General features: G+C 34.0%; 1 protein-coding gene across 16 annotated transcripts in view; it reads right to left on the bottom strand.

Annotated features, from left to right (window-relative positions):
* Positions 1–17,188, bottom strand: part of IKZF1 (IKAROS family zinc finger 1) — an 88,991-nt gene extending 71,803 nt beyond the window's left edge. For 13 of the 16 annotated variants that reach the window (XM_087946451.1, XM_026678352.2, XM_087946452.1 and 10 more), the window contains exon 1: positions 17,007–17,165. In XM_087946451.1, the coding sequence (XP_087802577.1) occupies positions 17,007–17,154 (148 nt within the window). In that variant the 5' untranslated portion in view covers positions 17,155–17,165. Of the gene's footprint in view, positions 1–8,736; positions 8,816–17,006 lie in introns of those variants that run through there. The other 3 variants (XM_087946454.1, XM_087946455.1, XM_087946450.1) reach the window with 2 other exon arrangements.
* Between the last annotated feature and the right edge of the window lie 656 nt (positions 17,189–17,844).

Below are 17,844 nucleotides of genomic sequence, written 5' to 3'. Positions count from 1 at the left end.
GTTCTTCCCTTTGACTGAATAATTGACATTATCTAAATAATCAAGTTTTGAATTGAGGTCAATCATTCCTGAGTGCTGCTTTTAGTATTTTGACTTTTTATTAAAAATGATAACATTATAATGATGGTAACTATTTGGTATTTTTAAAATTAATTAAATTATTTTCAATTATGTTGAATTATTTTATTGAGACTATCTCATGCTAAAATTCACAATACTGGGGTCACTTTTTTAATGAATAAAATGAATAATAAAATGCAGCTCAGAATTCCTTTAAAGAAGACATGATACAAGAATTACATAGACCTTTTGATCTGAGACAAACCAATCTCTATTTCCTCCTTCAATTTTACTCAATTGTCACTCTTTTGTTCAAACAGATATTTCTGGATCTATTATGGATTTTCCGCCCAAGGTTTGTACAAGGTTTGGATAGTTTTAAAACATATTTCTTTTGAGCACTGGCAAATATTTAGCAAACATTTATCTGGCAAATACCTATACAGAATTCAGAAGGGAAAAAGTATAAGGGTTTTTCTCTTGCTGAAAGTTAAGCCTACTGACATCCTACAAATAGATGGCACTCCTGGAAAAATGAAGAACTGACTATTCCACGGCTTGGAAAAGGAGTCTAGACCTATGATTTAAAATACCACAGAACCCGTAAATAAAAGAGATGAGGATGCATAAAAACTTGTGTACTTCACTATCAGCAACAAAACAGCCCTCTCTATCAGCTGAGGACAGGAGCCTTATTTAGAACAACAAGCCAGCTTTTCATTGTCCTTAGTGATAGGACTAGCCACATATGGAAAGATTCACAGGAACAGACATGTTCATATGAGGATGGTTTATATGTTATAAGACGTCCATATGTTATGGGGCTATAATGCATTTAATGCTAAGCACTTGTAAGTGATTAATTAACAACAAATGTAAAATGTTCATTTTGGGCTCAATTGTATTCGTAAGTCGAGGACTACCTGTATTTGCTTTCTTATGTTGTTTTCACTTTTCCCTTTTTAGATCTTGATTTTCTTTTTATCATTGTTGTATGCCATTCAGAGTCACAAATTGTGAAAAGAGATGCTTATAATTTTTAAAAATCAATACATAGTAAAATAAAAGTTGATTTTTCTATACATATAGGGCCTGAGCCCTTTACCTTTTTCTATACATATAAGGACATTTGTGCATACAAAACCAGCTTTGTTTCTGCAGATTTCACTTCACTATACCTGTATTGTAATAAATATTCCAAATTAGCAGGCAAACAGAAGGAAATAACTCTCATTATCAGCTACAGTTCTATCAAAGGACCTTGATATCCATGGGTGAGTTGTAAACAGGGGTGGGATTCAAATTTTTTAACAACCGGTTCTGTGAGTGTGGCTAAGTTGTTAGGCGTGGCTTGGTGGTCATGTGACTGGCTGGGTGTGGCTAACTCAATATCACTCACATCGAGGCACCATCTCCTCCCCTGGCTTCTCATGACTGTGGGGATGCTGCAACAGTCGTAAGTGTGAAAAAGGGTCATAAGTCACTTTTTTCAGTGCCACTGTAACTTTGAATGGGCACTCCACACAAGCAAAGTACCAGCAAAGGAGGGGGGAAAAAACTCCAGAGATGTTCCTGAGACAGGAAGTCTAGTCCTGCCAAGAATGTAATAAGGGTTAACAGAGAGGCAGTTTCTGTAAGCAACACCAAAATGTTTCCTACCTGCCTTCCTTACAGGATTAGGCCAGCAATTTCTTCTAACAACTAGTTCTCCGAACTGCTTAGAATGTTAATAACCGGTTCTACTGAATAGGTGCGAACTGGTAGAATCCCACCCCTGGTTGTAAATATGCAATACCTTTATATTGAAGTCAAGAAACTTAAAACAGTTCATCTTTGGTAATATCATAGTTTATATTTTTAAAATATATATCTATATATACTTATTTTATATTACATATGAATGACAATTATCTTAAAAAACTAGATTTGCCTGGTAACCAAATGATGTTTTTTCCAGAATCTTCTCACAACTGAAATATATATTTTTTATACATGCACATCAATTAAATTGTACATAAACAGAAAAGATCCACTGCTTCAACATTATTACTTTCCTTCTTGTGATATGGACAAATAATAATTATTTTATTATTGTTCTGCCTTTCTAATAATTCTTGTTATTTAAGGATAGGATACTAATATATTTTAAAATCCACAGGCAAAATTGCAATATAATACACTGGAACTGAATATCTCAAATGTTGTTTTGCATATTATACGGCAAATTTCCATTATGCACAGCTTTCCCATAAAGGAAATGCATAATTGTAAAATGAACATAATTGCAAAATCTTGGAGTAATAGAGATTATGGATGTTAGATTTTTGTCACTCAGTACTGCAGTTCAGGTCTCTGGTTAAACTGGGATCCCCCCAAAATGAGATTTGAAACATTTATTCTATTAGTAGTTTTGATCCAGATCATACCTACTATTTATTAAGGAGCAGGGTGAGCACTCTCTCATAGACAAACTGGTACCTAGGCAGTGACCAAAAGCTAAAAATTCCCTAGTCTCCATTACAAGATTTTGACTCAATCCTAGTTAAGAACCAAGAAAACATTAAAATCTATTTGATCCTGAGATGTAACATTATACACCAAAATACTCTATTTTTGCAGCAATTTATGTTTTGTATATGTTTCCCAGATGGAATTCAACCAGAATAAGCTGCAGCTCCATTTGTAGTTTTAGATTTGTTGCTATATATGTTCCAATCTATGTCAAGAAAACATTCTTTGAATTTCTCAGTATATTTAAAGATTGGAATAACATGATCCTCCATCCAAGTCATTTGGAACATTGAACTCTATTACCTTAATTTAAACAAGATTTTCACTGCCTTTTTTGTGAATTCTCCACTTTCAGTGGAGCTTATTTGCAAATCTATAGTATTGTTAGTAAGCTTCATTAAAGACAATAGGAATTTCTCCTACATAAATGTGTATTGCAGATCAGTTTGACAATCCTGTCTACCTAGATAACACTCTAGCAAAGCAGATATGATCTCTAACCATTTAAGAGAGTAACAATTATCTTTACATTATCCTTAACCCAAAAGTGAAAAGATGACTTTATTTTACCCTTTATATGTTTTTAAAGAAACATATGCTATGTGGAGAATGAAAAGAAAATAAAAGTCCACTTTACAACAATATATTTATGTCAAAGGTCACAAAACATTGCTTTAGTACTGTAAATCAAATTAGTTACAAAAAGGGCAAGGCTGATTTGACTTAAGCCTTAAGCATCACGGCACCTCCATAAAAACTCTTGTCTATGTAAACTTCATGATATTACCATTAATTTGCATGTTTTTTTTTTAATTTGCCCTAAAATGTCTTTAGAATTTAACTTGTAGAGTTGATAATAAATATTTTTATACTCTGCTTACTACACTGATGGTTTTGCCTCTTAGAAAAATCGGAATGAATTGCAAAGACATAGTCTACAGCAGTGATCCCCAACCTTTTTTACGCCGCGGCCCGGTACCAGCATCAGCTGGGCGCCGCCATCTTTTTAATGAAAAAGTGCTTCCGGTGACCTCACTGGAAGCATAGTTTTCATCAAAGGATAAATGGCGGCGCATGCTCGGTGAGCTTTTCCGGGTAGAAATGGCTTTCTACCGGGAAAAGCTCTCACGGGCTTGGCGCCGCCATCTTTTTGATGAAAATGTGTTTCCGTGAGCTTTCTACCCGGAAAAGCTCATCGAAGCGCTGGTGCTGCCATCTTTTTGATGAAAGCGTGCTTCCGGTGAGCTTTCACCCGGAAAAGCTCACGGAAGCACTTTCATCAAAAAGATGGCGGCGCCCAAAGCCTGCCCGGTAGGAGTTGTTCCACGGACCGGGACCGGTCCGCGGACCGGTGGTTGGGGACCCCTGGTCTACAGTATAGATATTTATCCTGACCATTTGTGAAGGAACTTTACACAATTTATCATACCCAAGCCAGGACTCAGATGCACAAATTGTCACCAGGGCTTCCCCAATTTGGTACCCTTGAAAATATTTTTTCCAAAATATTAGAAAAATCTTTCAATAGTTCATTGCGAGTTACATCAGAATGAATGGCAATTATGGGAATTATCAGGAGGAAACTTGGCTTCCCTAACCTTATTCACAAAACTCTATATGGCATTTAGGAAAAAAGAGAGTAAAGACTCAGGAAACAGCAATGAATAACAATCTTTCAGAAAAAAGCCCTCTAAATTTATATCTAAAAATTTGAAATTTTATCAAATTAATACCAACAAATAAATTATTAACCACTCATAAAACTATCTTGAGTCTATCCAAAGTTGGAAGAATCTACTGTTATCATTTCAAAAAATTTCTTTTTTAAATCACTCTTTTAAAAAAATTATAGCAACATTGTGTGACATCTAGATGTCATTGTGTGACATCTATTTAAAAAAAAAGTACGCCATGAGTTTAGGTAGGGTAAACTGTTAAACTAGTAAAACCATTAAAACTTGCCCAGTACAAATTGTCACCCAGTACAAACTTTGAATGGATAAAAGGAAAAACTGTGATTCATATCATTGAGCATATGGAATTCATTGCCCTAAGTGTTGATGAGAGTCAGCTATTTTAAGGAAGTATTAAGCAAGTGTATTTATGGATTGTAGAATATTGAGAATACAATTGATTTATGTTCCTTTACTTCATGTAGCAAGAAATAAAATAGTTCCCCTCTATTTTCTTTTGTTTCTTTCTCTATTTTATTAGCAGTTGTGGTCAATATATTGATTTGAAAGGTTTTTCTTCAGAGCAAGCTATTTTGGGTAAGAAAACTTAGTACAGATATCAAAGGTATTTTATGATATGGTATCTTTACCACCAAAGCCTATCACTCAGTGAACCCAGTCACTGTTGCATATAACTACATCAGCCATTTTAATAAACTTGAGAAAGGTTCACGTGGCCCAGGTTTACTGGAATTTCAAGGGCAAGTGATCACAACTTGTTGCTACTGCAAGAGGCCTAGCTATTTTGAGAAGGCTATTTGCTTTCAGGCTATTTGCCAGAAAGGTTACTGTATCCACCCCATTTTCTGCCCACTGAAGGTGTTCAATGCCATTCCAATTTGTTTTTATTATTGTTTTCAGACTGGCATCATTTAAATTTTCTAATATTATCTCTGTGTATATGTTAATGGTTTTTTTAAAGAATGGGAAGCAGGCACTTTGCTTTGCAACATTCCATTTTTTGTTTTTTTTACAAATAGTCCTCAATTTATGACTAGTGCCCAGTGACCTTTTGAAATTCTAATGAACCTCTCCCAAAAGAGACATACAACCTATTTTTGAAATTCTAATGTAACTTCCCTATAGTCACATGACTGCATTTTGGTCATTTGGCAACTGGCCCATTTATTGCTGTTTGCAGTGTCCTGCAGTCTCATGATTATTATTTATGATGTCTTTGTCAGAAACTGGGATTTACTTATGGTTTCTGGCAAAAATTGTCCAGTAGCAAACAATGGGTTTGCTTAACAACTTCTGTGTTCATTTATGAACCACTGCATAAGACCTCCACACTTGCTTAACAACCATTGCAAAAAAATCAGGTCTGGTCATGTGGTGATCTACAACTATCATGACTTAAAACCATAATTGCTGGGCTCAATTATGATCATAAATTGAGGATTACCTGTAGAGTAGGTAACATAGGGAAAATATGAGGCAGCAAATGATGTATTTATCCTTCTTATATATTTTACAAAAAGTTGGCCAATTAGCAGGAAATAGAAGGAAATCCTCAGCTGTATTGCCTGTTCCCCGAATCAGGACTAATGGGTAATGCATTGGGAAGAATTATGAAGGACATTTACTTATCAGTCTACCACCAGGAGAATCATCACACACTGCACTCTTCTAACTTATCGTGCTGGCACTGTTCCAAACAAAGATCACCAGTCTTATTACGTGGTCTCAAAGTTTTGATCTGAGTAAACACTCCTCAGAAAAAGATGTCCATATTCATCAGCCATTCTGGAAACTCTTTGGCCATTTCCTGCTGAGGAAGTTGCCACAGCACTCAAACAGGGATTGGATCTTCAAAATGTTAGTTTAAAGCAGGTCTATACAACATGCAGCCTACCATGCAGCTTTGGGCAGCCCACTGGCAGCTTTAAAAAGTAACACATTTGTCCCTGCCACCCTAAGAGCAGCAATTGCATGATAAATAGTGTCAGCAGGAAAATTAAGTGGCAGCATTTTTGGCAACAGAAAGAGCTTCCAGCCTCCACAATTTGTTCTCTCTGGTTTGTGGAAGGGCCAATCTCTCCTGAAGAGCAAAGAGCAAAGCTTGGGATGATATCTTGATAATGATAATAAATGAGAAGCATTTGGGCTCTTACATTACAGTTTGCTGTAATAGTTAAGGCTAGAAACAGGGGTACTGTGAACTCTAGCCCTGCCTTAGGCACAAAACTAGCCCAAGGATCAGCCATTCTACTAAGAAGGAGGTAATGATGAACCACTTCTGGAAAACCTTGCCAAAACAAACTGCAGGGATTAGTCCAGGTGGTTGTCAAAAGTCAACACTGACCTGACAAAAATAAAAAATGAAACAAAACAAAACAAAACAAAACCCAAGCTTTTATTATCTTAATAGCTCTATCCACCTATATAGACCCAGACATGCATTGATAAGTTTGGGCAGTCCTACACTTAGACAATTTTGCTGAACTAAATACAGATTCTTATGGATGAATGTGCTGGAAACCTTTGTCCAAAATTGAAAACTGTCTTTAATTAAAAGTATTCAATATCTCTACTAGCAGCTGATAATTAACTTTATTACTGGAATTTAATAAAATAGACCTCTCAATCCCAATGAAAGATTCTACTTTAGAACCATTTTAATTCTATTTTTAATTTCCTTTCCAGCATACTACAAATAATAACTAACAAAAAAAGTCCTTTCTAGAAACAAAAACTGAGAAACATAGTAGTCTTTCTTTCTCAAATTTCCATTAAGTAAGTTTTCTATCCAAGATTATCAAGATGTGCAAGAAACCAAGTTTATAATTAAGATCAATTCATTTCCTCCTCTGCAGTGTTAACACGTCTATATGAAACTTTTTTATAGAAAAAAAGGGAGCATATTTAGTCATAGTTTCTTTCTCAGGAAGTTAGATGAATTGACGGTTATAGTAATAAGCATACTGTTTCACATCAGGCACTACCTACCTAATGAATCCAATTTGTATCCTTCTTTTTGAAAATTCCCCTTGTTCCCCAAATTGGAATATGACTAAAATCACAGTCATATCCATGAAAGAAAGCCGCACTGTATTAACTGGAATTCAATTTCAAGGGCCAGATTTGAAGCTTTTCTGCTTCCATTTTTTTTAATTAAAAATTAAAAATATAAACACAAATATGTACAGAAAATTCTATATAATTCATTATTCTGAATTAATTTCTTGTTATCAAATTCACATGTTAGCAAGATGTTTTGTGAAAATAATTTATTAAAAACATTTCCCTCATTTTAGATTAATTCACATTACATCCTGTTGATAGAAAATATAAATTCCCTTTATAAGTGGCACTTAAATTCTCTTATTTGCTCTTCACATTTTAATATTAAAAATATGGTATGGGAAAATTATTACAAATGTCAAAAAGCTATATAAATTAACCCAATCCTATGCAAGTTGTTTTATATAGTGACATCAGTAACCATATGCAAGTCTAACTCTTTATCATTTTCCCAGGATAAAGAAATTTGCTTCATGCAGCATGAATTTGAGATCAGTACACTGTCCAGTTAAAGCAGTTTTTCCTAGTCTTTGATTATGTGCAAATTCCATAAGTATTACTTTTATTTCAATTTACTAGGTAAAATTAACCTATCACAACGTGGGATAACCAGATGCAAAGTCGATTAGATTTTTGAACATTTGGATAAAAGAAGACATTTTGACACATACAGCTTATGATAGAGGAGTAAAAAAAACACCACTTGCTACCTGCTAATTCAGTACAAAAATAAGGGATAAAGAAGTCCCATTTTGCCCTGATTTGGTCTGCGTCAGTATAGTCACATCGCTACCAATCCAGAAAAGTATCATTTTAAGTAAGACTGTAGGTTATCTTTGTTTGAAAAGAGCCTGCTAGTGCTCTCTTCAAACAAGTGGCTGTATTTGGATCACAAAAAGGCTACATGAAAGGTAAGATTTTAAAGAAATTACAAAACATCCTGGCATAACAATAAGAGTGTACCTGTTTTATTCGTATTCCAAAATGTTTAATGGAATGCGTAATTCTGACATTGCTTTCTAATTTCTCTAGGACTGTTTAAGGACTGGAATTCCATGTTAAAAAGAAAACAAACCTCTCTTAGATTTTTGCACTTTAAATAGTTGAAATGATTCCTAAAATGAATTAATCAACTTACCTTCTGCCTCCATGACCCAGCTCTTTCAAGTTAACTTGTTTTAAGAACTAACTGACTCTAACTCCAGGTCAGAGTTAAATGAGTGACATCCCCTTAATTTCAATGGGATGGATTAAATATGATTGATGCTATGGTCTCTGACCAGGCATTAGGCTTTTTCACTATTTCAATTAGCCACAAAGAAAGATTCATTGTTGATGAGGGAAGGGAAAAGACATGTTCATTTTAAATCTTTCCCACAAATGTAAGTAAAGCTACTTAAATATTTACCTTCTGTATTCAGTATTACTTGTTTCATTTGAATTGACCTATGTTTCCCTTTAGGAAAAAAAATAATGTGCCCCCTTTTAACTCAAAATTTAGTGTCTACTTCTTGGGAAGACATATATAACTTTGGGTTTGCATATGGCTTAGAGGTATTAACATAATAATACTGCAGTTGGGGGAAAACTGAAAGTATTTTTTTTCCAATTTCAATCAATCTCAAGTCCTGTTCTAGAAAAATCTTCAAGTGATAATGGCATACTTTATAAAGCAATTGGCATTATTCCAGGGCCACAAAGGGCCATTGGACCATTAGAAATCATGTTGATAATATATTTAGTTATTCATAATTATATAATAATATATTGTAAATATAATTATTGATGGTATTTTAATCTGTAAATTTAATCTCATTTATTGTACTTTTCTCTGTTTATTGTTTCTTTTTTGGGGTCTGTTTATTCTTTAAAATGTCTACCAATAATAATTTTAAAAAGAAATAATATCTAAATGTCCAGCAAAATGGATTTTTCTGAAAAATGAAAGCAGCAGCTCACTAGAAAGGAGTGCTCAAGCAATGTTAAGTGGGTAAAATGGGTGTGAGAGCCATATGCTCATGAACTGATATCTCAGACACTAAGAATACAGGAAAAAGACCAAGGCAGGGAAGTCTAATGATGCATGAAGTTAAAACTATGTTGGCACCTGTCTTAGCAGGAGTGACTTAGTAAGCTCTATTTCAGAATAGTATTTACCAAAATTTACACTTTTATTTGTGAGTAGGCAAATAAGTGAGTTAAAATTATAGATTCACAAGACTGGAACGACTTTACAGGTCTTCTAGTCCAACCCCTTGCCCATGGCAGGAAAACTTATATCATCCTAGAAAAATAGTTGTCCAATGTTTTTCTTGAAAATCTCCAACAATGGATCACCCACAACTCCGGGTGGCAAGCTGTTCCATTGATTAATTATTCTCACTAAGTAAGTAAGTAAGTAAGTTTCTCTTAGTTCCAGGTTGGCTCTCTCTTTAATGAGTTTCTACCTATTGCTTCTTGTCCTGCATTCAGGTGCTTTGGAGAATAAATCAACCCTCTCTTCTCTGTGGCAGATGTGGCAGTTGGTTCATGGAAGGAACAGAATACTAATGTAGAAATGCATAGGCATATTGCAGCAAGATTCATTTGTGCACTTTGGATAGCCATATATTTGATTTTCTGCAATAAGTAAGCATTCCACACAGATTAATTAATAAGAAATATTTGTATTGTATTTATTTAAAGTGATAGGCTCTATTTCTAATTCTTCTTTATTCTAAAGGCTTTATATAAACTATCTGCTATTCTAAAGTGTATATGGCAGAGACTATTCACTGAGAAATCCTCATCATATACCATGACTCCTGTGGCATTTCTTTATTATGGGTGAGTGCAACATAGCTTTTACTTGATCAGCATTCATAGAAACAAATCGGGCTGATCAACTAGCACTGTCATGCAGCTGATAAGCCCCCTTTTCTTCCTCTCCTGAGTTCCCTGAGATTACAGCCACTGAAACTAAATTGCCAAACTGATGAACAAATATGTAAAGTTCACCCCATTAAACAAGACAGCATGTTCATATTTTAATTTTGGTATAGATTAAGAGCTTATTATAAGTAGTTCTGTATGAAAGTAGAGTAAAAATCTCCTAGAAAGTTATAGGTAGTTATAGATACTGGTGCACATGAGCTTTAATGCTGTTATAGGCATAAAATTTAAACAATATAGTTGAACAAATTACAGAAGTTAATGCTTCACATTTATTTCCTCTGTAGTTATTAAGTTGACATAAAACTAAGTTTTGCAGGAACACATTTTAATCAAGGAAAATTGGACTTGATTGAGACTGAAGAGGAGACAGAATTTTGAAGGGTTATATAATGTTCTAAGTGATTTTTTTTTTAAAGAGAGATGGCAAAGAGTGATAGATATTAATAGAACTGAAAAGCACTATAGGATTATTGATTTAAAAATGATTTTGTAAATTTCACAGACATATAAACTACACACTTAAATCAAGGTATCTAAACATTTTGAGGAAATCTTCTGAAAAAAGGATAATATTTCTGCATTCCAGTTATTAGCTTCATACTTATTCAACCATGGGGGCTCCCCACGCCCCTTTGATAATATTCCTTACGGAAGTAAATCTAAACCAAATATTGGTCAGTAATTACTTTTAAACTTTACTTTGAATGGAAATACAGACAGAGTAATCTATGCGTGTCTGCATCTTTTTCTATTTCTACTACAAGGTGATGAAATGGCTTACATCAGATGATCTCACAGAGCAAGCAATGAAGGCAGGATTTAGAGTCTGATGCATAGCAAGATTTCTTTTTAATACATTTGCTTTAGTGTGGGAGGAGTTATTTGGATTTCAGGTTGCAAAGTAGGTGTCTGAATTCGTTTCAGAATCTACTGTCCATCTCTTTGGAGAATGGCTATCACTTCCACATAGACACTGGTCTTGCATCTCTTACCTTTGCAACATTTTCATACGGTTAGGCAAGTATTCTCACTACTTGTGCTCCAATCTTTAAACAACAGCAGCATTCCTTCTGGCCTTCCTGGGAAGGTCACAAAAATCAGGAACGACCTGGCACCCCCATCTTTGTTCTTCATTGTGTTTTCATTTCACAAAAGACTAAATAAGTTTTTATAAACCTTCAAGTGGCTGGGGAAAATGGGAGGAATGGAAGTAAATTGCCAGGACACCCTGGCTGTAGAAGAAAGGGAGGGAAATCCAAGGAAGCAAGAGGAGTTTATATAAATGGAAAACTGTGTATCTTCTAGTTCTAGAGGAAACACTGCAAAGATGTCTTTGGTTCTCTCGGTCAGTTTATAATTCTAACCTGCAATGTTGTGAGGCTACAGCCTCAAAAAGTCATCTATGCAAAAGGACTTCAGGAAGGAAACATTTCTCTTTACAAACTGATCTATTATTGAATATGAAAACCTAAATCAGAATAAAAAAGTAGATCTTGTTTACATCTAACCTCAGTGGAAAAGGCTGAACTTAAATGTGACTTAGATACAGGAGAAATACAGGAGAAATACAGGAGAAATACAGGGGAACTACTGAACATAGTTCAATTAAATTGCAGCATACCTGTAGATCTGATCCAATGATTATTTAAATAGGTATCTATTAATTAAAATTAAAACAGTTGAAGTTTTTTTTTCCTGTGAAGCTAAACTTCCAAGACAAAGTTGAAAATCGTATATACCAACTTGCTGTCAAACCTTCTAGTGTGATGAGATTATAAACTAAAATTTTCATTTAATTGTTCTTGTTTCATTTATTTGTTTATATTTATAATTATTAGTATAAACCATGATATATGAATATTTTAAGGCAGAAAATGAATGTGTATATATTGACTTTGGGGGATGTAAAGAACCATGATTCTATCTAGAGTAAATAATGTAAAATTGACAAGTACTGGTTATTTAGGTTTAACAAAATTCAGATTCAAATCTTGCCTCAAAGATGCAAATTTGTGCAGCAATCTCTATTTTCAGAGTGAACACACTCAACTATAGGCACTTTTTCTGCACCTCAGAGCATCTCCAAAGATGGGTAAAAGATTCCTGGATTAAATGGACTTTACCCAGGTTCTTCAACTTGTATGTATGACCCAAAATAGGCATTCTCCCTTAACATAATTAAACATTTAGTAATGATATAAACCTAAAATATTTGAACAATTGTAGTTTATATAGATATAACAATTTTATATATGTATATATATATATAGATATATATTTATATATCTATATATTTATATCTATATCTATATCTATATCTATCTATCTATCATCTATCTATCTATCTATCTATCTATCTATCTATCTATCTATCTATCTATCTATCTATCTATCATCTATCTATCTATACACACACACACATAATAAAGAAAATCCCAGAAAGCTAGAATCAGCAGCTTGTATTTCTGCAAGTAATGTGAGAACAATTTACTTTCCTATCTTTTACATTATAAAAAATCAGTTTTATCCCCAATTAATAACATTAGGTTATGAAGCAAATTCAAGTAATCCTTCAAATTAAGAAACCAGTAATAATTGAGGAAACTATGCCACATATCCCAACATGTGTTTATACTGGACCACAATAATTCATTAAAGGGCTGGTATCTTTTATGATTGATGAAATAGTGCCAAACTACCTTTGAACAATTTACTTTTGTCTTTGACTTTCCTATCACCATAACTTTCAGAACGTTTGAATACAATGCTTGTTGTACCTACATAATGAAAATGATTCATTTTTAACCAAAAGCAAAAAACAATGGAGTTGGTAAGTTACTTCTGGATCCAGAAACAGCACATCAGGAACATACTGAAATACTACAGCACTCCTCAATCAAAATCAGAGTCTAATAATGTGTTATATGATTCAGGTTCAATATATTTTTGCCAGACTGTTTTGTTGTACTCTTAATCAAAAAGCCACACTGAAACCTTTTTTCTTGTTTGAAAAGTTCATACTGACATTAAAAACAACTAACTTCTCTAAGTGATCATCCTTTTGAATTTTAATGCTTGTTTTGTTCTCTTCACCTTCAGAAGTTAAAATTCAGAACTTGACTCAATAAATTTTCACACTGGCTCTTCAAAAATAGATTTATTCTCTGAAAAGAGATAGCTAAATTACAGAAAACTTTCTAATATCTTCTTATAAATATACCTGCACTGCAGAGAATAGAGTTTATATGTTTCAGTAGGTCTTCCCATTATATATATTTATAAATAATCTGTTAGTATTGGATTCTTAATGTATTTAATTTAGCACATTAAATTGTAATGGGGTATTGTACTTTAATATGAATTAAATATTGATATTAAACATATTGAACATGTTTTTTCTGATAACATAAATTAAATATACTTTTATTTTTAAGCAATGAATGAATTAGCTTGTTTTAATGAATGAAATTTTATATTTTCATAGGTCTGTTTTACAGTGGCGTGCCTTATAGTGTGCAGATTTATTTGATGCACTAGCTTGTTTAAAAAGAGATGTTAATGAACCAAATATATTTGACAGTCTTAAAAAGATCTAACTCTACGTATGAAAGATCAACTATCTTGGTGTGTCAGCATTCAACCAATCTGAAAAAGTTTGGGACACTGATACTTGAATTCACAATAAGAGGAAAATGTCCTGAATCTATTTATACATTTCAATCACTAAATATGCTATTGTGTTACATTCAATTCTATCTGCTCAAGCTATATTAATTTGCATGCTACATTTCCAAGAAGAAATGTAAGCCTGACTCCCATATTGCAACTAAATTACAATTCTAAGAATGCTGATTAAATCTTAAAATGTTAAGATTGAATGTTTTGTTTAATTTATAATTTAGTTTTCTGTTAAAAAAATAAAATTGTAAGTTTGTGGTACAAATTAATAATATATTTTCAGTGTAAAACATTTGGAGTTAGTGGTGCAGTTAGAAAAAAAAAACTTTTCAAAATATGCTTATAGAAGATATTTATCAAGATTCCCAAATCTTCCCTTCATTGCTACTGTGGATTATTTGTGTGAAAAGAAAATTTATTTTGAATCTATGCAGATATAAAGGAAAACCTTTGCAGAGATGGGGTACAGAACAAACACTTCTCACAAATATCAGTATTTTTACATGAACATTCATGCATTTTTAAGGGATGCAGTTCAGTGCTTTGTTTCTAAAAACTACTTTAGATCTAGTGCACTTATAATAAACCTTTATATAGACTTTGATGTAAAATAAATGGTTTTCATTTTTCTGAGCAGGTGCCCGATCTTAAAAAGATGAAAAAGCTGTGAAGTTATGCATCACTACTACTAAAGCACTACTTACTACAACTTTAATCCTTTAAACCAAGCATTTTGTAAGTATATTTTCCATTCAATTACTATAATAATAATTGAACACATTTGTCTGGCAAGAATATTTGAGAAAATCAAGTTAAATCAGGGAGCCCAAATAGAATTCAGTGCATAAATAGCTGAGAACTTGTATAATGCAGAGTCTCAAAGACCTCACTGAAAATGGATGTGATTTCTTTCTTGAACTCATTCTCTGGTGCTGTTGGATTATTATTATGGTTACTGTCATTTCATACCTATTCTTATCTGGAATAAATCACAATCGCCTCCAGCAATATTTTATGCCAGCTGAATTCAAGCGAAAGGTAAGGACTATTAATTCAGCTCCTCTTGAACAGGACTTTCGTTAAAAAAAATCTGGGCATGCAGACAATCCTGTTTTTTAAAACTTCCTATTAAATGTCAAATTTAAGTGTGTGCAATTGTTTCTGCAACTTAACTATGCATTTCAATTTAATGCCATTTTTCTTGATTCATAAGTCAGACTGGATTTAGTAGATGTTCTGTGAAAGAAGAGTGTACAAGATTGCTTTATTCTCTTGCCCGAAGTTTAATTTTAGCACTCAGTATATATTAAGAATGGATTAAACAGTACAAATTAAATGTTTCCTGCTCATAGATCCAGAGATACAGCTTTATAAACGGGAAGGTGGTAGGGGAAGATTATTAGAAACATTTAACAACAGTTCTATTTCAATCTCTCCCAGTAAAAATGTGGATTCCTCACTTTTTCATTGTTTTTATATATAAACATAACAGGAAAGATTGATAGAGCTGCATGGCATTACCCATAGAAAGTAAACTTTCTTTGTACAATAATTCTATTTTTAAAAAGCAGATTTAATAGTTATATCCTGAATCAATTTTATTTTTTGCTTCAGTAATTAATACTGTTTTAGAAATGCTAATTTCATACTTATGGCTGCCTTATAAAGTATAGAGAATCTATAAAAATGAAAAATTATTTATTGGGGCAAATATATTCCTAATTGGAAAACTGAAATCTCCCCTTCTTTCAATAACTAAAGTTGCTGATTAGAGCATAAAATGCTACATTTCAGTCCTCACTATACAGCATATAACTTTCCAAACCTGTTTGTTTAAACAAATTTACTAGTTAATAGGCAGCATTAGTAGAAAAGGGAGACAAAATGTTTTCAGTAAAATGAATTTATAAACATGCTACCAGTATTTGGTTATGTTTTCTATGTGTTGCAGTACTGTGACAAAATTCATTTGATGTCAGTCTTTAATACATAAGTTTGAAGAGCCCTTAAATTTAATTTTCTTCTGGAATAAACCTTAACAGATTATTTATAGCTAACACTGGAAGTGCATGCCTGCAACTCAGGACTCTGTTGGTTTGACTCCAAAGTGTTGGAATGGGCATTTTGTGGAAACTTAGGGTTTAACTTGTTTATTTAATATTGGGTATCTTAAGAATTCTTGATTTTTTACCTCATGTTTTGTTTTTTGGGAGAGTGGGAGAGAATATAATTGTAAAGTTCAGAAAAAATGTTCATCTTCTTGTATTTGGGTGATGCAACAGCTTAAAAAGAGGGAGAAATTGCCCCAATTAATGACAGAAAATATTTCTGAAAATAGCTTTTATTTTTTACAGCTTAATGTTTTTCATAATCCTCCACTCAGCCCTTCAGCCTCGAATTTATTTTGAATTTCTTATCATTTTCCCTTAGAGTTTAAAATGCAAGTATACAGGAATCCCTTTGCTTATCTTTTTCAGAAATTCAGGTTTTGGGAGCAAGAGCAAAACTTCATAATCTCCTTTTCACAGATTACAACTAACGGGTCAATTTGTAATGGGAAAAGAAAAAGAAGTAAACTCGGCCCAAGAAACAAACAACTATCTTCTCAGGTTTAAAGCCAGACTGGCGCTAAAAAAGTTTTCCCTCATCCGAATAGAGAATTCGGCGCGATATTTGTTCATTGTGTGTGTGTGTGTGAGAGAGAGAGAGATCTAGCACTTGTTCAAAGCGCACCCATTTCACTCCTCTCCGTCTGCTTCTCACTACTTAATAAAACTTCTGCTTTTTACTCCCTTCCCAAAAAAGTTTGCAGCCATAGAGTAAACAGCTCCGAAAGAAAAAGAAAGGAAAGAAGGAGCGAAGGAAGGAAGAAAGAAAGAAAAAGAAGAGAAAGAAAGAAAAAGAAAAGAAAGAAAGAAAGAAAGAAAGAAAGAAAGAAAGAAAGAAAGAAAGAAAGAAAGAAAGAAAGAAAGAAAGAAAGAAAGAAAGAAAACCGCTATCTGTCCGAAGAGTAGAATAAGACAGGACCAATTTAGATGGGCGCGTTCCGGCGCGAAGATACAGTACCTGCTCTGGCCGGAGCTGGATGCAAAGAACTCGCCCAGCTCTCTCCGCTTCCATGTGCTGCGGCTCCACGGCCAAGCAGAGCGACAGGAGGCAGCTCCGCTCTCAGTCCCTCCCCTCGCCACTCCACTTCCTCATTCCAGTGCATCATCTTTGCAGGCGGCCGGTGGCTCCTACGGGCTTTTCGCCCCTGCACCGGGGTGCGCGGAGCTTTTTCATTTGTGGGCAGGAGGGAGAGCGCGCGGGGGACTTGTCATGCCTGTCAGATGATGAAGGCAACACCCCTTCTGCTGTTATCAAAGGCTCCTAAGCGGGGCAAGGGCGCACTTTGCCTTCTAGGATCCTGATGGATGCTCCTTGTGTGGAAGTATTGATTTAGTTGGTGAAAGAAAAATCGAGAGAGAAAGATAGGTCTTTTCATTCAATAGTGAGCCTGGCGAAAAAGGAGCCTTCACCACCAGTATACATTAAAGCCCAAGATGATGGAGGGTTGCCCTTATATCCTAATTAAAAAGGAATCCCATATTAGCCTATCATTTTTCTCTGAATAGTCTTGGAAATGATGTCCTGGGTCTAAATACAGTTAGCTAGAAAAGGTCTTAATAGCATAAGATCCAAGCTGAAGCGACTGATAGATTTAGTCTCCAGATTAAAACAAGTCTTCTCTATATAGGTCTGTGTTTGGATCCAACTCACTGAATTCAGTTCAACATACTTTCAATTAAATGTACCAAAGACTGCACATTTTGCGTATTCCAGAATTCCCATGTGGGAAGTATTATTAAGAATTATTGTTATATCTGTAGCCTGTCAGTGGTGATGGGGTGTTGAATATGTTCCT

This window comes from Notechis scutatus, chromosome Z, assembly GCF_049901735.1.
Source record: "Notechis scutatus isolate UNSWTSFEM ecotype Mainland chromosome Z, rNotScu1.2, whole genome shotgun sequence".
Lineage (NCBI taxonomy): Eukaryota > Metazoa > Chordata > Lepidosauria > Squamata > Elapidae > Notechis > Notechis scutatus.
The sequence above is the reverse complement of the archived record's forward strand: the minus strand, read 5'-3'. Positions and strand labels throughout refer to the sequence as shown.